General features: G+C 43.7%; 1 protein-coding gene across 3 annotated transcripts in view; it reads left to right on the forward strand.

Annotated features, from left to right (window-relative positions):
• SDK1 (sidekick cell adhesion molecule 1) overlaps positions 1–24120 on the forward strand; it is an 867118-nt gene that overhangs the window by 508367 nt on the left and 334631 nt on the right. For all 3 annotated transcript variants that reach the window (XM_059154465.1, XM_059154466.1, XM_059154467.1), the window contains exon 5: positions 14947–15080. In XM_059154465.1, the coding sequence (XP_059010448.1) occupies positions 14947–15080 (134 nt within the window). The remainder of the gene's footprint in view (positions 1–14946; positions 15081–24120) is intronic.

Here is a 24120-nt window from a genome sequence, read left to right on the forward strand (position 1 = left end):
ATGAGCAGGCTTCAGTGAGGTAGGCTTCCTGCTTTATAGTCTGGTGAACTGAAGGAAAGGGAGCAATTCTGTTTTCTTATTTCTAAAAGAATATAAAATAAAGTAAAATAAAAAAAATCTGGCCCTATCACCTCTTAGCCACTTTGGTATTTGAGTAATGATGTATACATATCTTTATTCCTGTTATTCATTGGTGAAAATGTCTAGCCCTATCACTGGGCTCATGACTACTAATTATCTTTTGTTTTTGTAATGCAAAGTGCTGTTTCCTCCACATAGCAGATGGTTCATAAAGTACCACAGTGTTCAGAGTTATCAATATCCCTCCTACACAGCTTATTCCTGCATCAAAAGAGGAAAGTCCTTTGTGTCCTTTGAGATATCTTACCCACCTGCAGAGGCATGCTGGAAGCCGGGTATACCAGCAGGCTGACCTCACCTTTCCTGGACTCTGTGGACTTGTTCCTGTCCTAAGCCTGGGTTCTGCTTAAGCTAACTCACTTTTAACTTCTCTTCTTGTCAACTCCTTTGTTCCTTGTGCCCTAACTGAAATGGCCCAAACTCAAATAGTTGTATAGTGAAATGCAGTTTTTAGCAAATTCCTTTATTTTACTAATACATCCCAAAGCACAGTTGAGCTAGCTGGACTAAGCTGAGAATTTGGGAGCAAAGGAAGACATGAATGCAGACAATAACATAAGACACATCCCTTTTTCATTTAGGAGGCATTCTTGTGTAATTAGCTATTTCATATAATGGGATTTTTTTTTAAATAGCCAAAAGTAATATTTCACCATAACTTTTTTTTTTCTTCATGGTAGCTTTAATGAGAACTTTTCTAATATGTCTCTACCTTTTGGAGCATAGTGCATATAATTTATTCTCTTTTCAATATCACTGTAAGGTTATAATTAAAAACATAAATTCCTGTTTCATGACCCTGAGAGCCTACTGAATTGTTCAATCCTTTTTTTTCTTAAATTCACCGACTGGCTTCAGCTGTGTATTTTTGCATTCTTATAGCTACATTCATGTACTTTATTCATGTCCACTGTTGGTTGTCACTGTGCTGACAGTACCCTTGTCCGTGTCATCCTCCTCCTTGACCCCGAGGGTCTCTCTTCAAGCTTGGCCAAAGCAGGAAGTGGGCTTCACATTGATAAGGTCTGGAAGGTTCCAGATGACATGGCCCTCTTACCTCCTTGGCTTCTTGAACATCCTACACCCCACCAAGCCTATTCCATCTTGGGGCCTTGCACTTGGTACTCTCTGTCTGGATCATATAACCTTGGCTTCACATGGAACATCCTGTTTTATTCTGTTATCACTCTCCAACATTTGCCTCTCCTTGCTCTGGGAGGACAAAACGGCTTGCTTTTCATTTCCAAACCATTCTATCTCATAGAATGAGTTAAGAGTGTTCCTTCTTTTGCTTTTCTCTGGCATGGTTTTTTGGTTTTGTTTTTCTTTTGTTCTTATCCTAAAATAATCCTACATTATACATTCACAGAAAGTTGCAAAAATCCTCTTTTCTTCAGAGAGGCTGGTGTATCTTTCATCCAGTGGTTATATTTACATAACCACAGTGCAGTTTCAGAACTGGGGGATTGATGTTGGTCCCGCGTGTGTGTCTAGTTCTGTGTCCTGTTATCACATGTGCAGGTCTGTGTACCCACCACTGCAGTCCAGACACAGAGCTGCCCCACAACCTTCCAGGTCTCCCAGAGGCCACTCCCTTCCCTACAGCACCCTGCTAGCAACCGCTAACCTGTTTTCCATCTCTGTAAGTTTGTCATTTCAAGAACAATGATGTAAGTGGAGTCCTACAGTATGTGGCCTTCTGAGACTGGCTTTCTTCACTCGGTATAGTGCCCTTGAAATCCATCCAAGTTGCGTGTATCTGCAGATAGCCCGCCGTCATTGCTTCAGTAGTGTTCTCCAGTGTGCATTGCTTCAGTAGTGTTCTCTAGTGTGGCAGTGGCAAAGTTTGCCTAACCCTTCACCTGTGGAGGGACGCTTGAGTTGTTCCGAGGTTTGGGCTATTCCAAATAAAGCTGCATGAACATTTGTTTGCCTATAGGCTCCTGTGTGAATGTGAATTTTCCTTTTATATGGGATAAATGTCCAGGAGTACAACTGCTGGGTCAAATGGTAAGTATATGTTCAACTTTTTCAAGAAACAGCCAATTTTCTGGTGTGACTGTACCATCTTATGTTCTCACCAACAGTGAAGGAAGGATGTAGTTTCTTCACATCACTGTTTTTAATTTTAGCTGTTTTAGTAATTATATAGTAATAGCTCATCGTGGTCTTGATTTGCATTTCCTTAATGGCTAGTGATGTTGAACAGCTTTTCTTGGGCTCGTTCGCCATCCGTATATCCTCTTCAGTGAAACATCTCTTCATGTCCTTTGTCTGTTTTCTAATTGGATTTTTTTTTTTTTTTTTTTTTTTTTTTTTTTTTTTTTGCCACTGTTGACTTTGGAGAGTCTTTATATCTTCTAGATGTATGTTCTTAGATTTGTGGTTTGCAAATATTTTCTCCCAATCTGTAATATGTCTGTTCCTTCACAGGGATTTTCACAGAAGTTTTTATTTTTTTTCAATTCTAGTTTATTATTTTTTTTTCTCTTACGGGTTGTGCTTTTGAAGTACACCAACCTGTAGGTCACAAAGAATATTGCTTGAATTTATTCTAGAAATTTTATAGTTTTACATTTTACATAGACACCTTGGATCTGTTATGAGTCCATTTTTGGATGAGGTGTATGAGGGTGAGGTCCAGATTAACCTTTTTTTCCCCTCATGAATGTCCAGTTGCTACAACACCATTTGCTGCAAAGATGCTTGTTGCTCCATTGAACTGCATCTTTATCCTGCTCAAAAACCAGGTGGACAGACTTCTATGGGTGTGTTTCTAGATTCTGTATTCTATTCTATCGGTCTCTATGTCTGTTTACCTGCCGATACCATACTGTTCCATGCATTTTAGAAAAATCTTCGCTACAACTCCAAAAAAAAAAAAAAAATAGTTCTGGGAGTTTGATAGGAATCAGATTATCTGTTTGGAAAAAACTGGTATCTTTGTTGTTTTTCAGTTTATGAAATCAATGTCTTTCCATATATTTAGAGGGTTTTTTTTCCTCCAATGTTTTTGTAGTTTTTCACATGTAAGTCCTAGTCATGCTTATCAGATCTTCACATAAATATAATTTTCACATCTGTTGAGTGATCATGAGTGATATTATATCTTTAATTTTTGTTTTCACATGTTTGTTGCCATTACACGGAAACACAGTTGGTTTTTCTGTGCTTATAATCTTGTATCTTAAAACCTTCCTTCCTGATTTATGATGCTGAAATCATGCCCTTTTAGGATCCCGGGAAATTCCTTAGTAGAATCCTGAGTCCTTGTGATGTGACCTAGCCTCTGATCATTTCCTGCCTGTGTGATAATAGCATGTTCAAGGTGTATCTTGTACATTTCCTGGCAAAGGCCCATCATCAACCATGTCTCCACAAGGAACTGGTTTCTTCATGTGGAAATGGCATTTAGAGACCACATCTGGCCTCAGGAATTGGAACCATCGGTTTTAACCACTGCGAGAGACTGTCTGACTCCACAGTTCTCTGCTGGAATGTGGCGACTAATTAAACCCCTTGATATTCTCTTATCTAACAGGAAATGCCCTAGTAAGGGTTTAACAATCATTTGTAAGATGAGTGAGTGAGTGAATGAAGGAAGGAATGAGTGAAACACATTTTGTGCTAGTCTCTGATCATTGGCAAACTATATATAGATATATATATATAAAACATGGCCCACCTAAGAGGGAGATTGTCAGAAACGTTCAAATCACTACCAGTCTTCCAAAGAATTCTGAAACTCCTGTGAACCACACAACTTCTCTTTCCACCCTCTCTCCTTCTTCTCAGTGACCTCCCCACCAGCCTGGCCTTTTTGGTCTCCCTCTCCCTTTCTGGATCCACTCCAGACTTTGTTTCTCTCCTTGTTGTGAATTCCCAAGACTCTTCCTTCTCTAGACTGTGCTGCCACCCCAGATTGCTTGGTAAGACCCCGCAGGGGAGGAAGAGAGAGATTGCAAATGCCCTTGATTGAAAGTCTCACCATAAATAAGCACACGGATGCCAACACCCAGTCAGAGAAAGCTCTGTGTCCGTGCTGTGGTGTGATGTGGGACGTGCATTGTTGAGTATTGGTAGTGCCTGGCCCCGTGCTTAAGTGCATGTACACACTTCCAACTGATTTTTTAATACACAAGATGGCCCTGGGAGGTAGGCAGAGATCTCTCGTTTCAGAGATGAAGAAACGGATCCCAGAGAACTAACGTTTTTAAGGCTTTTCTGTGGCTGCTGTAACAAATTTCCACGAACTCAGTGACTATTTTCTTGCCAGGGTCTATTTTCAGGGTCTATTTTCTTGCTGTGCTAGAGGTCAGAAGTCTGATGTGAGTCTGATGGTGTGTAGAGGGCTGCGTTCCTCTGGAGGGTCTGGGGAAGAACCTGTTTCTTGCCTTTCCAGCTCTAAGTGTTCTTAGACCTGTAGCCCCTCATCCACCCTCAAGCCCACAGAGTTGCACCCTCAGTTCTCTTTCTGGCTGCTTTCCCTTTTAGGGACCCCTGTGATAACTTGGACCCACCCAGATCACCCAGTAGCATCTTCCCATTTCAGAATCCTTAATCACATCTGCAGAGTTCTTCTGCCACGTGAGGTCTTATATTTACTGGCTTTGAGGGTTAGCACGTGGCCAGCCCTGGGGCCACCATTCTGTAGACTCAAAGGGAGCACCTACGCTACACATGGGGTCTGGGAGGGGGCCGCACCTTTTCCTGCCTGTCCACCCTGCAAGGCTGACCTCTCCTTCAGGGACTCCTAGAGGGCTTTACCTTTGGGTAACTCTGGCAAAGAGTGGGTTGTGGTCTTTCACTCTGTTCAGTCCTAGTGCCTGGTTCATTGTAATCATTTGGGGCCAGGATGCGGGTTTGCTTGGGGGCAAACCTAAAATGCCTGTTGAGAAATGTGGCCAAGGACCAAGAACAAATCCATCAGCACCTAACAAACAACAGCGCCGTTCTCCATGAAGACAAACGGAGGCAATTACGTTTTATGTTACTATGTTATGTTTGTCATGGAAACGACCTGCATGATCGTTAACAATCGCGGGAAGTGGAGACAGTTGGGAAAAGTGGCTGTTACCCTTTTCTTTCTATTTTTATCCATTTTCCTCATTTTGTTTTCATGTGGGGTGTCTAGGCACTGTGAGTGATGTTACCTAAATACGCACACGGCCTGTAACTCACAGGTGTATTGTCATGGTTAATAATGTTTTCATTAGACTTTCCCAAAATGATCCTCTTTAAATTATTTACGGCTATATTTTGGGCATATCACCATTTACCCTGGCAAATCTGAATTTGCCTGCCCATTTTCTCAGTTTAGATACATCCTAATGTCCAAATCAAATGGTTTTATAAAGCTTTTCCTGGAAAAGTCTAAAGTGGGTAGTTCTTGAGAAGAAAGGATTGTCTGTCTCCAAAGGAAATGATTGCTAATCTTCATAGCCGACCCCAAGCCTCTAATCTCTGCCTCTTGTTAGCAGGAGCAATGGCTGGACCTCATGGGGAAGTTAATTCCTACCAGAGTGACCAAGGAGGCCTGGCTTGTGGGTTCTGGCAGGATATGAGGAGGAACCCCTTACCTCCTGCTTATTCACCTCGGAGGCCTGGGGCTCCCCTGCTAAGCTCTGGCCTGTTGTGGAGCAGTGGTCCTCCCGGTAGACATCAACCCTTGGGACTTTGACAAAGCCGAGTGCATCACCCGCTCCATGATCACTGCCTCATTCTGGGCACTGTCTTAGTTACTGGGGAGCCCGACCTGAGTCCTAGAGAAGTGGGCGAGAGAGACAGAAAGGGACAGATGAAAACAGGGAGAGATGGAGACAGAGGAGGGAGGAAGAGAGGATGAGAAGGAGGGAGAGGCATGCACCCAGGCCGGAACGCTCTGGAACACCAGGACAAAGGTTTGTGTCAAATACCGTTCCTGGCCTTGTGCCCCACCAGGAGAGGGAAGGCAGCTAGACTCAGGTGAGGGAACTTGGGTAGGTGGGGTGGAGGTGGGTACGGTGAAGGGGACCGGGTTAAAGTCTTGATTCCTCTGCTTTCTTTGGGAAAATTCCTTCTCTTCTAATAGTATCTGTTTCCTATCTGTAAAGTAGAGGTGACAACAGTAGCTCACCATTTTGGAGTTGGGGGCATATGCCAGGCATGTCGCTAATCAGTCTTTATGTTATCTCGTTTGTTTCTCATGCCAGTGCTAAGCAATGGATGCCTTTGTTATCCCCACTGACAGACAAGCAGCCTGCTCAGTGCCCACAGCTGGCAGGGGGTGCGGGGGGGTTGGTAGAGGATGGTCCCCTGCAGTGATGTCTCCATCCACTTCTTGGTCACAACCACCGGGTGCTGGGAGAATCAGCTGTGGCGATGTGCTCAGAGCTCTGAGCACATGCCATGCCCCTGGAATGTGCTCAGAAAAGTCTGCCCCTTACTACTCTGTGGGGCAGGCAGAGCAGCTTGGCAGAGGAGGATGGCTGAAAGGGGCTTCTTGCTCCTTCTGTGGAACTGCATGAAGCCCCAGGTCATGGAATGAACGGGGGGAACCAGGGGGCCCGTTCTCAGGGAGATACATCGAAGACAGACAGGCTCACCCCTGCTGACATGGAACGCAGAGGAACCTGTCAGAACTCAGGGAAAAAAACACGACTGTCCATCTCCCAGCTGTGGCTAACAGTTCTGTTGGATCCACTGATCCACACCTTTGGAGTAACTCCCAGTGCAAGGTAAATAATGCAAGGTCTTCTGGGCCCTTAGCCCAGCCTGCGCTCCCGGAGAATATTTTCATTTCGCATTAACAAGGGATGTGGTAAACCTTCCTGAGGGTTTAGTTTAGGAGCCCAGTATTGTAAATACCTCCCAGCCTTATTTATAAATTAGTTGCTCTGTTGACTGTTTTGCCATTGCCCTGTGTTTGTTTGCCGGGCTGTGTACGTGAGCCTAGAAGGCTTGTGGGCTGTATGGTGGAGCCTTTGGTTTATACACACAGGCCATGGCCCATACTGGTGGTTTCCAGAAGCAAAGAGTTATAGGAACGTCAGGTATTCTTGTAGATTTATTGTCATCTTCACTGCTGGCAGAGTTCTGTCCTGGAGCACAGGGCTCTTGCCCAACAGTCAGGGGAGTGTGTGTTTCCCTGAAGCACGTGCAGGGGCACCACCACAGAGCAGCAGCTATAATCCTTGAGGCATTGTGACTGTGCCACGGCCACGTGTGCTCTGCAGACACAGCTTTGTCCCTGAATCATCAAAGGCCGTTTAACAAAGAGCAGAAGCTCTTTGTCATAATTACCTTCCTTTAAAGAGAAACTTTTGCCATGACTGACTTGCAAGGGAGAGAACATTCCAGAAGCATTCTGTCCCCCAGAGATCTGCCAGCATTCCTCCCTATTGTTTGCTCTTCAAGAAGCACTCTCTTTCATGGCCGTACTCATTGTGCTTGATCCTGTCCCAACGACATGACCCCACCCAGGCGATACCATGCAGAGCTAGGTCAAGTGCTCTGCCCATTGCCCCTACTTCTGCAGGAGGGAGAAAGCCTCCATATGCCATGTGCAGAAGGAAGGGAGATTCGGAGAGAAACTGTCTGACTTGTCTGGATGTTTGAATTGCCAGGCTCAGCCTTCCCAGCGTAGCCCACTAGGCGGGGATGGCTGCCTCAGAACGACTGGTGGTCACACAGGCGTGCACACGCCGGCTGGGGGCCTTCACTGGGGGTTCTTGTGTCCACAGTCTTGGCGGCACCTCACTCTGCAGGCCATCAGTTCAGGGAAGAGTGTCTCAGTTGGCCATGGCAATACACATTTAATTCTGGGCTGACATACGTATTGCTTTTATGATGCCATATATAAAGTGAATTTTTTCAGATCTGTCCACTCTTTGGAGAGGCTCTTAGGAGAGCCCCCTCTGGGGAGGATTTGGTTGGGGCCTTTCTGGGTTCTAGACGTCTTTCTGTCATCCTTTTTAACGGTTTCTAGTTTGAGTAGATTTTACGGTTTGGGTCAGAGCCAATGTTTAAGGACCTGACTACTCATTCTACACATTGTGCTGAGCCTTTTTTCTTTTTCTACTTGTTTTGTTTGGTAGGGGTTAAAAATGAATGTGGCTGGAATTCTTATGCCTGAACTTCAGCTCTGTTTGAACCTTCCTCGGTCAACTTCATTCTTCCGCATATGACCAGGCCAGAATTTGGGTGTGACCTCTTATTCGTGCCCAGAACTGGAACCATTAGCCTAAAATAACAAAAGACCCTGGGTAAAATATTCATTGATTAAAATCCTTTTTAAAAGTAACTAGAAAAACAAATTTTTTAAAAAACCAAATGACTAAACTAGAAAAATAAATACGTAAAAGTAGCTAGAAAACTTAAGAAGCACTGCTGTAAAGAAATACATTTCTCCTGGGTGAAAATCCCGATGGAATAGACCCTTCAGTGGTATATCAGGTTATTCTGAAATTTCTTTCCTTCTTTCCTCTCTCTTCTGTTGTGCAGTATCTTTCCAAGAGGAAAAGGATGGATTCTGTTACTGACATATCAACAGGTGCTGAGAAGAGGCGAGGGACTTTTCCAGCATTAAAGTCTAATATCGTAGGTGTTGCTGTTGGAGTGGGAGATGGGGGGCTGGGTACCGGGAAAGGAGGCTTTTCTGGGCCTTTTTGCTGAAACGTCCCTCTGGCCTCTGTGCACATGGCTTCAGGTCATACTAGCTTCGGATGACTTGATGATATCAGCGACTCGGCCATGTTTGTATGGCCACCTGTTCAGTAAAACTCTAAAAAGTATCTGGTATTTAGCCCTAGAAGGAGGATAGTTGACTACATTTGTTATCTGACCACCTGCCATCCACACGCACCACATCTGAGATCCATCGGACACTGAGCAGAGACTTCGTACCCGCCCCACTCCCAGCACTGCCTCATTTGCACACAAAGGCCGTTGTGATGAGTACTGTCACCCCTATTTCATAGATGACAAAACCAAGTAGTGAGCCTGAGGGAACAAACCAGAGCCAGACCTCATTCTAGGCCTCTTGACCCACCTAGGTCATCCTTAATCTGGGCATTTCCAGGACCTCTCTCAGCACAGAGTACTGTACTTCCCTTGGCCTGGGTCTACCTGTGGACTGACTACCCGTCGTCTGTAATCATCTTGTACTGGCAGAACGAGGGGGTGCTTTCTCTGTAGACCATTTGAGATTTTAATTTGAAGGCAGACCACGTTTTACTTCAACCCACCAGGAAGCAGTCTTGGAGATGAATGAGCTTTGAGCTCTGGTGTCCCTTCTGCTTTACTCAGAGACAGACATTGTGCACTCAGGAGGGTGTCCCTCTTTGCTTCTCTTTACGGCGCACGGAAGTTCCCTCTCTGCTGCTGCTAGGTGAGCTGACCCTGATGCCCACCCAGTGCCTGCTCCTGGCGAGCAGTCTGGGAAGCCCCAGGCCAGGCCCACAGTTTGGGGGGAAAGGTGGATGCTTTGTCCTTTGGGGCAGGACAAGTAGGAGCCCTTGACCAGAGTTTCAGGTGCGAGGCTCGGCAGAGCCGAGGATGGGACTTCCTCCCGTGTCACCTCCAGAAGCAGCCCTCCTATTCCTGAGCTGCTACATGTGTTCTTGATTAGAGAGCCTGGCCTGTCTTTCTAATATGACATCTCATCCGCATTGTACTAAGAAGCTGTCACCGGGAAGATAGATGTGGTCAGACCTCCACATTTCCAGCTGCCTCTTTGGCTTCTCTACTCCTCCTTTAAAATTCTGTAAAATACATATTTGGGACTTCTCAGACCTATCATTTTCTTTCTCTGTCTTTTGGGTGTGTTCTTCCCATTAAGCTACATCCTCGTGTTCAGGAACTATATTTCCCTATGACTTTCCCTGGACAGTGTTGCATACACCACCGGTGTTTGGTACAGTCTCACTGAATGGTCAGGTGACCCCCTTTCTTCCTGGGTTCCTCCAAAAATGAACAATCACAGAAACTATGCCAATATAAATACGTGCATGTTTTTCACGCTCCGTGCTTAAATACTGGCGGCAACTGTGTCTAAGACAGAACACGTGCGTATTGAACAGGCTTCAGATCCAAACAGTTTTAAGGGAGTTATCATTTAGAATTCCTATCCTCTAATGTACCCCCACTTGTGTCTGTAATTAATGGTTCACAGCTGATGTAGAATAGATGGAAGAATTTATGTAAATTTAATTATATTTCCCCATATACTTGCCCTAATGAAATTAACCACACGTCCTATAGGAAAGAGTCCCTGCATGGATTAAATTGAAGTGTTTGGCAAGGCATGGACCACACTGGCAACTAAGCTGGTGGAAAGCTTGAACGGCCCCTCCCTCTCCCTTCCCACTCTTAAGGGAAAGTCAATAAAATGTTTCCTGTTACTTCCTGTAGTTCATAAAAGCACTGAATCTAAGCTCCTTGGGACCTGGGCTGTGTGCATCTTGCTCAGGTTCATATGGCCTCTGCTCTGAGGTAGGCCTGGGAACTCAGATGTAACTACATAAGGAATATGGTTAGTAGATTGTCTTCCTACAGCAATCCGGGCAGTGTCTACCCTCACTTTCCTTCCCCATCCTGGGCAGCTCCGAGGGGGAGGGCAAGTAGGGCAGCCACCAAGCTGGTGCTGCCATTATTAACATGTCAGGGCCGCAGGTTAGAAAGCTAGTGTTCTGTATGGCGTTAAGAAAGCGAGGATCTCCGACACTGGCAAGCAGGGCAGGAAGCTCACTTGTAGATATGCCCACTGCTTGCCAGCCTCCATCCCCATGCAGACAGTGCCTGAGCCCTTGGATCTAGGTGTTCAGAGGCATTTTCCCCTCATAGGTGATTTTTATCAGAGCTGATGGTCAACGACTCCAGGGATCGCCTCTGAGGTTTTAACTTCCCTGAAATAGAGAATTCTCATTTTGCCAACTCCCTCAAGAAAATGTTGGGAGAATCAAGTGCAGAGCCCAAAAGCACTTAGAATGTGCCCTTCCAAATGAGTCCTCCTCTGAACCACTGCATCTCAGGACAGCCAATTTCTCTCTGAGAACCGTCCCTGTGTTTACGGTCGGCAGCTAGCAACCCTTCAACCTGCTCCTCATGAGTATGGCACTCTGCTCTCCCAAGCTTTAGTGAGTTGAACTTTTCATTTCTGTATTATTTTCTTTATTACTATCCAATGGAATTAGAATGTTTCATTTTGAAATGTAGAATTAAAATGGGAGAAGGCTAAGGAAATAATTCCGTACACACATTTATTTTAATAAAATGAAAATAAAGTAAAAATCTCCTTGACTTAATGCTATAAGATTCCTGTAAGGTCAATGTAAGTTTTAAATTAGTACTTTGGAATTATGTGATTAAAAAAGCCAAATAGTCTGTATGACGGGCAAAGTACTAAACGCATGCCTTGCTTTCATTCTGAAAGTTGTTCTCCTGGTTCAAAAGTGATTTATTGTGGAAAGATATTTTAAAATACAGAAATTGAAAGACAATTAGTTATAATCTTACCACTCAAAGTTAAGTGCTGTTAACATTTATATATACACATACAGAGAGAAACACACAGGATTATTTTCTATGCACCAAGGACACACTCTTCTTTCTTTGAACCCCAAGTGGGTGCTCCTGTCCATGCTGTTTTGTATCTGTGTCAGGATTCATTTGACTTCTGGAAACAGAAACCCTAACTTCAATAAGTTTAAACGTGAATGAAGTATATCACCTTATGGAATAGGAAGCCAGAGAGGATGGGCTGCAGGCTGGTTGGGTCATTGACTCAGTCAGGTTATCAAGGCAAAGGACTTAGCTACTTCCTTTTCTCTCTGTCCTGCCACCAACCTCATTAGCTTCATGCTAAGGTTGTTCCCTTCGTGGCCATAAAGTTGCCAAGGTGAACATCTGGACAGCACGCTTCTTCATTCATGTCTGGTGGAGGACATGGCAATCCCGCCCTTCTGTCCGGTGAGAAGAACTTGGGTGTGACTGCCTCAGGGCAAGGACAGTCACCAGATAACTGCCCCAGGCCAACCGGCTCTCGCCCGGGTTCCTCTGTCAGTCCCTGGCAAGAGGGATTGGATCACCATGACTGGTTTAGACTGGTTAGGGTCAATTCTCCAAACCAGAGGCCTACTGTAAAATGGTGAGGATGTGGAATAGATGTGGGAAGTCAGCCCCCAGCTCAGTAACCTGATGTTTTCCCAGAATGTTTTATGGACACGTAGGAGATTCACAGGAAAGGATCACTTAGCTTATTTTCTCATCATCTCCTTCACGCTATTGTCTAATGTGCTCTGACTTTCAAAATTCTGTCCCTCCTGCTTTTGTCTACACATGCTTTCCCCAGCGTTGTGAGGGTAGCTGGCGGCCTCTAAGTGTGGGACCTCCTGCCTGTTCTCCAACAGGGGTGAGAGCTCGCCCCCAAGTGTGCTCCTCCCCTTTGTCTAGCCGGGCAGCCTGGGTCCCATGCCACTTCCTCGGGTCTTGCATGTGGTGCCCGTACCTGAACTGGCCTCTGATGACGAAGATCCAAACCTGGTGCTAGGAAGGGCCAGCTTCATGGCATACATGGCAACCTGGGCCGGGCGTGGGCACAGCAGAATCATCGGGGTCTGTTAGGGAGGAAGACTCAGAATGAATGCATGGTAAATGACCTGCTTCAGTGTCTTTAAAAACTGCTGTTCTTAAGCATTATAACAATGATCTGAATCATCTGAAATTAAGAAGAATGTCTTCAGATGGTTCAATTTTCATTTTAAAAACTCAGTTTCTTTTGTATAAATGCTCTGCTCAGAAAGAGTTGGATGAGAAGAAAGAATAAAGTCTTCTGGGGAACTGATCCTCATTAATCTAGTGTTCTCTAAAGTTTTGGCATTTTTGTGCTGTCTTTTTTGGCTTAGACAAGTTTTTCTTCATAAGTTTTGATTTAAAATCATCTAGAAATTAAAACCTAGAAGGGCAAAAAATGAACTTAAAGATACAAATTATAATAGATGTAAACTTTAATATTTTTATTCTTTATGTGTACTTTTCATTTTCAATACCCTTGAGACAATGTCATAAATAATATAGAGAATTAATAGGCATTTTTGAAGAATAATTCTGAGAGATACTAGGCATATTTGAAATTACTACAGCAAAAATTAGATGTTAGGGAAAGAAGTTATGACATATTCAGTTTTTTAAATTGTACTATTAAATGTGTAACTTAGGTATAATAAATATTCATATTTAATTTTAGGTGCCAGCGTAACATATACTAAAATAAAATGGAACAATTTCTATGGCTCTATCAAGGAATCTATAAAGGAGTCATAAATAATTAGAGTAAAACTTCTTTGAGATATTTTTATGGGACTAAAAATTGAAAAATTGTTAATAGGGAAATTTTCGTAAGTGAGAAAAGAGGTAGGTTAGTCACAGAGACCTCAAACTGCAATATATCCTTTGGAATCCTGAATAAGCAGTAACTTCGTAAGATAATCTTGTATAATGTGCAAAAGTGGAGAGTGTCTAAAGGGGCTTTCCAGAAAGTAGCAAGAAGAAAAATATTATTATTATAGTAAAATTCAGATTGGTCATGCAGTTTACATTCTTTTTTTTTTTTTTTTTTAATGTTACAAGAACAGAGATCTTGCCTGAATTTGGAAGGGCGGCAACTGTCTAGGATTTAAAATGAACAAATAAACATATTCCCTGTAGAGGAACACCCTGTGGGCAGCAACACAGCTCACTCCAGATCCTGGGTGCTTCTGGCATTTGGATAAGAGCTGGGACAAAAGAGTGCTTGGGTGCTCAGAATGTGTGTCTTTCTTGCAACGCCCAGTCCACCCTTTGTATTTTTTGCTTTGTTAACAAATTCTGCAAATTATAGCAAGAGCAAAGGACTCCTAGGACATTTATTTTCATTGAAAGCTGCTTGGATTTATGGAAGTTATATCTTTGTTACTTTTCTTCCTCTTCTTTTAAATAAGTAGTCTGGTGAGTCTGTGTGTGATCTGCCCAGCAGAGCACTAGTCCACCTGTGGGAAGACAGGTCCTCCTTCTGGTATTGTCATGTTGCTCTATTACCTTGAACAAATAACTTAACCTCTATGATCTTTTCTATTTCTCATTTCTAAAGAGAAGGTGGTGGGTCAAATGTATCTCTGAGGTTCCTTTTTGTAGCAGAACTGGGGCATACGAGAGGGTCTCTATGATGATGGGCTAGACCGTGCTCTGGAACGAGGGGAGGTGGCCCAGGTGAAAAATTTGCAGTCTTAGCATTAGTGGTTATGGGAAAATCAAGTGGAAGGGGTCAGCACTGCCCATTGGCAACTTTTCTTCAACCCACTAGTTGAGAAATAGAGGTACAGAGGCTCTAATGAGGCTCCTTGGGAGGTGAAGGAAATTGCAGTGAATTCTTTTGCCCCCAGTCCAGGTTTGGGGTGATCTAGCCCTGCATTTGCAAGGTTTGTGACCATTGTGTGATCAAACAGCCCTACTTGAAGGGAAAAGACCAGCTCTTCTGGATTTTCTTCTAACTTGTTACACATTCCCATAGGAAACTTTGAGTTTCAACATACCTTAGATATATCTGTTCCAAAATGTTGTCTTCCTCACAGCCAAGGGTCAGAGGGTTCAGACCCTCCCCGCAGGAGTGTGAACTGCGCAGGAAACTTAGCCAACACCATATTCCTGAGGTCTGCCTGTACGTTTGTTTTTTTATCCTTCTAGCTTTTCTGTATCTGGGACATTCCTTTCTAGTTGGCCTAATAAATTAATTTGCCTTACGAACAAGAAGTCCCATGGAGTGGTTTTGACCCTGTCTCTTGTCTGACACAGAGCCATCACGCTGGAGAACCAACTGGTAATCCTCGCCGCGACCGCGGGTGACGCTGGGGCTTACTACGCGCAGGCCGTCAACGAGCGGAACGGGGAGAACAAGACCAGTCCCCTCATTCACTTGAGTGTCGCAAGTGAGTTCTGAAATTCCAAATGGTAATTCTGAAAGTGAAAAAAATCTTGATTTAATTAATATATGTCTCATGGGATATTTCACAGTAAATCCCTCTGAGATAGTGGTGATGGTTTAAGATGGATTCAGTGCCAATAGTTGCTTTCTTTGAAGTGGTATGCAGAAAACAGAGCACAACAGATAATTCTGACTGTGAGTTCTTATCTGAGTGGGGATTTAAAATATTTTTGCTTCCGCGGACTGTGACTGCATACTGTTTTGAACAACAACAAAAAATCCTGATTTATGAGGAATTGTAACTATGAGCCTTCTTTGGGACTAGATTAAGCATAGTTTATATAAGTTTAATTTAAAAATAAGATCTTTGAGAAAATACATATATGCTAAGTTGCTTTAAAATTAACAGTATTTCTTTTTTCAAAATTTTATCTATTTATTTTAGAGATAGAGAGAGAGCAGGGGGCAGAGGGAGAGGGAGAGAGAGAATCTTAAGCAGGCTCCACACCCAGTGCAGAGTCTCACACAGGTCTTGCTTGATCTCATGACCCTGAGATCATGACCTGAGCCGAGCAAGAGTCAGATGCTTAACTGACTGCATCACTCAGGTGCCTCAGATTAACAATATTTCTTAATTTTAATCAGCTGACCATTTTTTTTCCTACCTGATTTAACTGAATAATGAAGAGAACACAAATTACAGTTACACCTTTAGTTTATTTAAGGAAATTTTACTTTGAGGAAACTAAGTTTGAGGAAACTCAGTTTAAACATTTGGCCTTTAAAAGAAGGCTCTAAAAAGTCTACTAGCTAGAGCTGATTGCTGCAGCAGGGGGAAATGGCCAGAAGCAAGAGCTCTGGGCTATAGGAGATTAAAATGTGCATCTCTCAGGCAGGTCACCAGATGTTGGCAGCGTGAAGTTTCTTGGGATGAAATGCAATGACACTGTTCCTAAGAGCATACAGTTGGGAAATGCTTGTAAATTTCAAAACTCGATGATCACATCAAATAAAAACGAATTAAATGGGTTTGTCTGTGTAGTAGTAGATGTTGTCTCTTTAGGAAACACCTCGAAGGGCAGCTTTTCCCTACAGGTGGTTTGGAAAGTCTCATGTCATACATAGGATTGGATCACAGTGTTCAGTGTTTGCTCCTTGTGCTCCCTGAGGGATATGATTATGTGAAGTTGAGTAGACTGACTGGGTGAATGTCTCTAGCAAACATGGGGCAGGAGACCACAGTGTGCTGCCACGGGCCTGTCACCTTCCTGGTAGGTGCTCCTCAATGGCCGTCATCCTGCCGTCAGCACCTCATTCCTCGGAGCTGAATCCTGGTCTCCAGAGCACAGACTAGGTGCAGACTGGGCTGTCACTGTGGCCTTTTTAATGCCTTGGAGAGTTATGTGCATTGACTGAATGAGGGCTTCACAAAACACAGGCCATGATGTGCTATTTAAAGGACCCTTTGAATCATAATAGAAACAAATGTAACTTACCAAGATTTTTTTCAATATTGATAATAAAGGATGGAAATTATATTATCAAATAGATTGATTACTTTAGTGATTTCTGAGCTTTACAGTTAGAGCCATTTATTCTGGTTAGAAAATTGATTTAGCACTCAATTGTAATATATATACCAGGATAATAATTGGTCAGATTGGGAGAATTCTGGGTCAGAAACAAGGAAATTGACCTTAGCCAGTTGGAAGAGGGAGGAAAAAATCATCTGGTTACCATGATGCTACTATCACAGAGCTGTGGAATAGTCTGTACCTGTAGTTTCCCCCATGCCCATTCTAGAATGGCCAGTAGGAAATAAAACTAATACAATGAATTTGCAAGTCGCCATCCTAATGCAATACCATGGTGTTAGGTAATTGGAATATGTAAATTCTTTTCAATAATTTCAGTTTCTACTCCAACCAAGAAGTATATTGGAAACAGCTCATGAATATTATAATTAACTGCCTTGCATTTTGCTCCCTTGTATATTTTTATCTTTTCATTGGCACCAGGTAAAATGTGTGGACGGTGAGATAGAAAGAGGTTGATGATGTGGATGGACTTATTGTAAATCTTGGGAGAAAACCTGCATATTGTTTCCTTATATATTCTTTGCTTTTTATTTGGGACCAAGTAACGTGCGAGGAATCAGAGGGTGGAGGAAACAGCCTTATTTTGATTCTCAGGATAACATTCTGTTGACATATTGGATTTAGCTAAAAGTTAAATGGCACTCTATTATGCATTTTCTCACTGAAAATTCTACTTTTGAAACCTCTAAAGACGAGAAATACTGATAAATCTGTAGACATCTCCAGAACTGTATGTGTAAGGGCTGCTCCTTTCTGGATCACAGCAAATGCTTTCAGCAGCAGAACCCGCTCTCAGGTCCATGGCCAGCACCTGGTGAGGCCAGGGAAGGGGGACATGAAACACCTCTGGGCTTATCATGGGGTTAGGTGTCCTCAAGACCCGTCCGTGCTCGTGGTAGGACATGCTGTGTGCTGCAGACATAGATATCTTGTTTTGTTTTGTTTTGTTTTCTGATGGAGGCTTTGTAAAAACACCAACCAAGACTGATGACATTTCTTAAAAACTTGCCAGCCAGCATTTTTGAAGAATCAAAAGGTATTATCGCCCATTATCATTTAATGAAGATAAATTTTTCTTCGGCAGCAGGAGGCTAAAATAAGGAAGGTTTATGTAGGGAATACGATTGAGGTGGTCAGGTACTGGAAATTAAATTCCTGGTGGATCGTACTGTAATTAATTTAAAATTGTAGAGCACCAGGCGGCCCCACCTCTTGTTTCCTGTCATAATAATAAGCCATTCCAACTGCAGGACAGCCCAGTGTCGAAGTGGAAGAACACCCAGGGGCCAGCCCTGTCTCAAAACGTTTAAAGGAGTGATGCCCTTAACACCCAGCTAACAGGAGGAAATAATGTATCTTCCCAAACAGTGATGAACTATAGAGCTCAAAACCTCACCCCCTTTTCAGTCTCTAAATGTCTTGGCTATATTTAAAGCTTATAGGCAGAAAAAATAGGAAGAGGATTGAGATAAAAAATAAATAAATCTTTAAAAAAGCATGGCAATTAGAAGGGAAACGCAGCCCCTCCCCACGCTGCCCACTGTTCCGTGCATGTTTGGGAGGTGGTGTTACTGTCTCTTCCCACTTCTCCCCCTTTTGTGGGGCTAAGAAGACAAATTGCAGTGTGTTCTGCACAGACACTTCCTGTCCAGAAGGAGAGGCCATCTCCGAGCTATCCATTCTCCTGCTCCACAGCGAAAGCCGCTGCCATCTCAGGGCTGGATTCGCTTTGAAGTTTTAATGTGACGTGCAGCCAGCAGATGTTAAGGACGTAGGTGGGACTTTGGAAGCGTCCTGCATGAATTTTTCATAGCCGCTCCCGCAGCTCAGGTGCGCGCCAGAAAAAGAATGGGCTGAGCTCACCCGAGAGTAGACGTTTCTATTCTGAGGTCGAACCCAGGCAGGCTTTATAAACCTGTCAACCTGCTTTCGGTTTTCACTTTGAAGATTTTACATTGAGTGAACTTTGGTGGATCAGATCTTCTGAACTGAATTAATACGTGAATAAGAGTTTCTTCTTAAAATCAGAAAAAAAGGGTAGAGTCGGGAGATGAGAGGAATTCTGCAGGATGATGAGTCCATCGTTGTGCAGACGCCACTATGCACACCTTGGCACGTCCTCGGTCTGACCCAGCGTGTGAGATGGCCAGGGTAATGAGAGCCTCTGGTGGGGAGGAGGGTTGAAAAGGAAGCGGTGCCCATCTCCTTCCCGTGTTTCCACCTCTTTCGTTTTAATGCCTCCTCTTCAAACCACATCCGCAGATAGGATATCATTTCAGCCGATCCTCCTTCAGGCTGACAAACCCTTGCTTTTCATTCTGAAGACCACTTAACATTCTTTTGTCCTCTATAATGCTAATTTAAGTGCAGACCTCATATATGTGTAGGAGTTGAAAGTGGATTCCTGAGAATAATGTCTAGGAACAGGCGTCTGAGAGAACCACCCAGTAAAACATGGCTTTTGTGTGCCCAGATAAAATTCTCTCGCATTTTCTTTCTGCCTTAGATATTTCTGGGAGAGGGCGAGGCGGAAGACCTTCAAGTGTATCCTGACATGGGTTGGATTCCCAACGCAATAGGAATGGTTGGCAATATTACTGGAAGCCTGTCCAGAGACAGGGTCCACACCACACATGATGAATTTAGAATACAGCTATAGCTTCATATACTGGGCGGAACTTCACGGCCAGAATTTTCAGAAACATAAATAGAAAGTGTACTTTATGGTAGAGTAATGAGTTAATTAATCATTTAGGATGTATCGAACCTTCCAAGGGGGCTGTGTAATGAAGCATAAGACATTCTCTGGTCCCGGCATCCTGGAGCTGGTTATGAGCAGAATGGAGTGTACCCTGGGATCCCTAGAGCAATTCCGTAGGTACTCCATCGGTAAATAAGCCTTGTGCGTTCACACCTCATACGTGCATACTCAGTTATTTATAAATTAGAAGCACGTAACTATCCTACAAAAGCGACGATGGTGAAATAAATGCTATCTCAAGGAACTTTCTCATCAGCAACATCTCACTAATCTCAAAAATAAAACAAGTTATTCTACCAGCAGAAGTGGGTTTATTCAGGAATAATAGAGTATCTAATTCAGGACAAGCAAACTATGGCAAAACCATAGGCAAGTTCAAGAAACAAAACAGGAGTGTTATTTTTGGAGAGCAAGGAGAAAGTTGCAGGGGAATTTGAACAAAAGTCTGTTGGAGAAAAGCAAGAGTTCGTGGTGATGACAGTTCCTCATTGGCTGAGTTGCAGGAGTGGTTCGTTTCTTTTTGTTTTGCTCTGTTATTTAAAAAGACTATTTATTTGTTTGAGAGAGACAGAGAGTGAGCAGCAGAGGGGCAGGGGAGAGGAGAGACAGAATCCCAACCAGACTCCCCTCTGAGTGCAGAGCTGCATGCAGGGCTCAGTCTTACTACCCTGAGATCATGACCTGAGCTGAAACCAGGAGTTGGATGCTCAACTGACCAAGCCTCCCAGGCAAAGGCATGGTTGACTTCTTGAAGGAGATGCATTACATGTCCTTCCCTGTAGGGGCCTGGAGTTGAGGATTCTTTCCTGGTCTGCATTCTGCTTGGGTCTGTAATTGACAGTTCCTCCTGTAATCGAGGGCAAGCATGGGCTCTCCCTTCCAGCCCTCCCTTCCCACTCCCTGAGCCCACGTCAGTGGGGTTCCCCTTTATTAACTTTCAGATTCATTTGGTCTTTAGTTCCTAGTGTCTCATGGCACAATAAACACTTTGTGAGTGGTCTTCCGGATGATGGTTTAGTTTTTTGGACAAATTCTTGTGACATATGTTTCAGGAGAACTATTTATCTGGTCCGGTTGCCTACGAAGAGCCTGCACAGACAGCGCAGACCTGCGTGCTGCTGTCTGTCATCCTCATTCGTGCTCCCCTCGGAGCACCTTGACTCTGAACTTCTTCCCATGGTCACTTTCATCCGCATATCTGTTCTGTGAGAGTTAGTTCAGTTAAAACCAAATACAGTTGACCCCTGAAGAGCACAAGTTTGAACAGCATGGGTCCTCTTCTACGCACAATTTTTCCAATATCCAATACAGTTCTGTAAATGTATTTTCTCTTCTGTATGATTTTCATAATAACATTTTCTTCTCTAGCTTACTTTATTGTAAGAATATAGTATATAATGTATTTAACCCACAAAATGTATATTAACTGACTCTTATGTAATCAGCAACAGTAGACTATTAGAAGTTAAGTTCTGGGGGAGTTTTGCACGGATTTTTGGCTGTGTGGGGTGCAGCAACCCAAATCCCATGTTGTTCAAGGGTCCACTCCACACAAGGACGCTTACCTGTGGCAAGTTCTGAGAGCCTGCAGATACAAACACATCTGTGCACCTTCTTGAAAATGAACATGTTTAGCTCTCCCCCCGAGGTCATGTACATTATACTGTATGACATGAAGCCATCCCCCCCAGAGATGTGTTTTGTGTAATAAATGGTATTAGTGAAGATCAGTTTTCTTTTTATGGTTCTGGTTTTAAAAACAGATAAAAATGCCTGTTCTCACATTTGTTTCTGAACCACAGATGTATGTTTATATGGATTAGTGACAGGTTTAGAGTCAAGTAGAACTGGTGATTCCCAGCCAGACTTCAGCTTAAAAGAAAAAAAATAAAATAAAAAGCAGAAACGAGGAAGGCAATAATAAGTCCATAATTCTCTCCACAGCCCATGTAACAAAATTGCATTATCTGTTCCCTACCCCTGCCATCGCTCGTCTTCTCTTCCCACACTACCCATCTTTTCCCTTTCTGGCCATCTTCAGTCCAGTCTCCCCCTTGGTAGATGTTAGGGAATCAGGTTCAACTGTGAATTGTAATGTGCCCTAAACCTTTGAATGAATCAGGAATAGTCCCATATCCCCAATCTCCCAAAGCAGCCATCTTCACACGGGGCGAGGCAGACCTCTCAGGGGACACATGGATTTCTGCGGGGCAAGCAGGCCATAGACCTTTCAGGGAGTCTATTTCCAGGTGCTTTCTTGGGTTCTTCCTAAAATCAGGTGTGTGTGCTGAATCCCAGGGGCTTTCTGCCCCGGTTCCCCCCTCACAGGATTCGAATCACACACATCCTGAACCTTTAATACAGGCCTTGTGTGAGGGCGTAAATCACCAGACGCCAAAGGGAGGAAGAATCCTAAACATCAGTGTCAGAGTTGTGGAAGTGAAGAGCTCTAATAGTGGGGAAATATATCATTTTATAAATTAGGTATTTTCACTTTCTTGCTGTCCACCAAATGAGGCAGGACCCACACACATTGTCAGCTGACATTTTATTACAAATAATTTGGGAAGATTGCTAACACAGTACAGCACCAACTTGTAGGACAGGAAGACATTTCCAGCTCTTTCGCAGTTTGGGGTGGGGTGGTGGTGATGTGACTCACTCTAGTCACTGAAATGTAAGTGGAATGAAGTATGTAACCTCCAGGCCAGGAATGTAAGAGGCAGCAAGCCACCTTCGTGCTCCCCATTCCCTGTGGCTGGGCCACAGGCTGGAAGCTGCCCAGATATCTGAATCAGCATGTGGACAGAACAGCCTGGAGAGTCACCTGATGGAGTAGGGAGCGTTACAGAGCCGCTAATAAGCCTGTGTGTGCTGAGCACCGCGACTCTAGGCTTTGTTCTGGGACTAAAAGAATTCAGAGATATCCTTGAATAAAATTCCTCCCATCCTCATGCGCTTTTCTACATGAACATAATTTCACAGGAGTTTTATCTACAGAAAGGAGGTAGGGTAAGAATCAGCGTAAACCTCTTGTCCATTTCAAGGAGAGATACATTTTCAGTGATTTTTTTTTCTTTTATAGGCAGTATTCATCAAAATCGGTTATATGTTTGTTTTGATTAATTGAGTACAAATAATAATTGTAACAGTAACTCAATCCAAGAGAACTTTTTTTAACCCCAGAGCCATATGGTTGCTGGGAAATTTTAATTTATATGCATACCTTATCAAAGGGTGTGATAGGGTGATCAATAAAATACTCTGAATCACTGAACGTAATAAATTATGACAAAATTCCTTGGGAGATGTGGAATGAAAATGCAGGTTCAAGAAGAAAAAGGAGTGAGGACAGATTTCTGGCCACTAAACACTAGAGCTCATTCATTTGTTTTTCTCAGTGCATGATGATGTGTATCTGATGCTTAGACCCACCCACTTAGATCCAGTCAGGTATCTGGATTCCTTTGGACACACATAAAAGAGTACTGCAGCCTTCTCTATTATTAAAATACATCAGCATAGTCACATATTAAAATACATGAGAAATTCTGTTCTCTGCAATCCTTGAAATCGGTCTTAAAAAACATGAGGTGTTAACATGGCTCACATCAGCTGTGGAAGAGCACAGAGTTTTGCAGAATTCTTCTAGGTGATGTAAGAGCAGAAACTCTTCTGAGCTATATGCAGATTTGATGATAATTTGTAAATAAGTGTACTATTCGGGGAGTCCCTAAGGGAGAGGCAGAAGTAGGGCCCGGATGAGCCTTGAGCTCTGGATTGGCATTTTGTGGACATTTTGCCACTAAATCCCACAACAGCCTGTGAATCCATGACCAACACCACTGCAAATCTGAGGGTACCGAGGCCCCAAGAAGTTAGTTAATCAATCAAAATTACAGGAATAGTGAGTGGGGAGTTAGGGATTCAAGGCAGAGCTTCTTTGAGCCCCCAACCCCCTAGGTTTTCCTGTGAAAAGGAAACAGCATATATTTTGGATGCTGTATGGGATTTGGTGTCAACTTGTGTCCAAGTGAGGGAAGCCGAGGAGAAGGCAGAGCTCAGGGGAAGTAGCCCTCCCGTTGTACTGGAGATTTGGTGAGGGGCTTTTCCATACCCAAGTCTCAGAGGGGCTTGGTTTTGACTTAAAAAGGGAGGCTGTTCCAATGCCATACCCACTCCCAAGAAACAGTCTCAGTAAAGCCTGCATACTGTTCACATACACACAGCCCAGAGACTCGCACCTTTTTGCAACCACAGAGGGACACTTGGGTGGCTGTGATGAGACCCCACTTGTTCACCAGAGCCCAGATGGGCCAAAGGGTGTGGTGGGAGAGGTGAGAGTCAGCGCTAACTGATGGATGGTGCAGCAGTAACTTCCAGTTCCTAACAGCACGCTTGCCATCCCCCATGATGCAGTGCATGATGTACACCCTGCAGGGTACAGAGTAAGACGTGGTCTGTCCCGGCAACATGCACACCCATCCTCGTGTTCCCACCCCTTCCTGGGGACCTGCTGTGGCAGATTCTGCCCGGGTAGTGAGCCACATCCCAGAATGATGGACCAAGTGGATTCAGTAAACAAAGCATCCATATTCCTTTGCTTCTCCCAATATGGGATGATTTTTTAAGGGCAGAAAGGGTCATCTGGTAGTGATTTGCCTAATCAGATTTTAAAACTCCCC

This window comes from Mustela lutreola, chromosome 17 (assembly GCF_030435805.1).
Source record: "Mustela lutreola isolate mMusLut2 chromosome 17, mMusLut2.pri, whole genome shotgun sequence".
NCBI classification, from domain to species: domain Eukaryota; kingdom Metazoa; phylum Chordata; class Mammalia; order Carnivora; family Mustelidae; genus Mustela; species Mustela lutreola.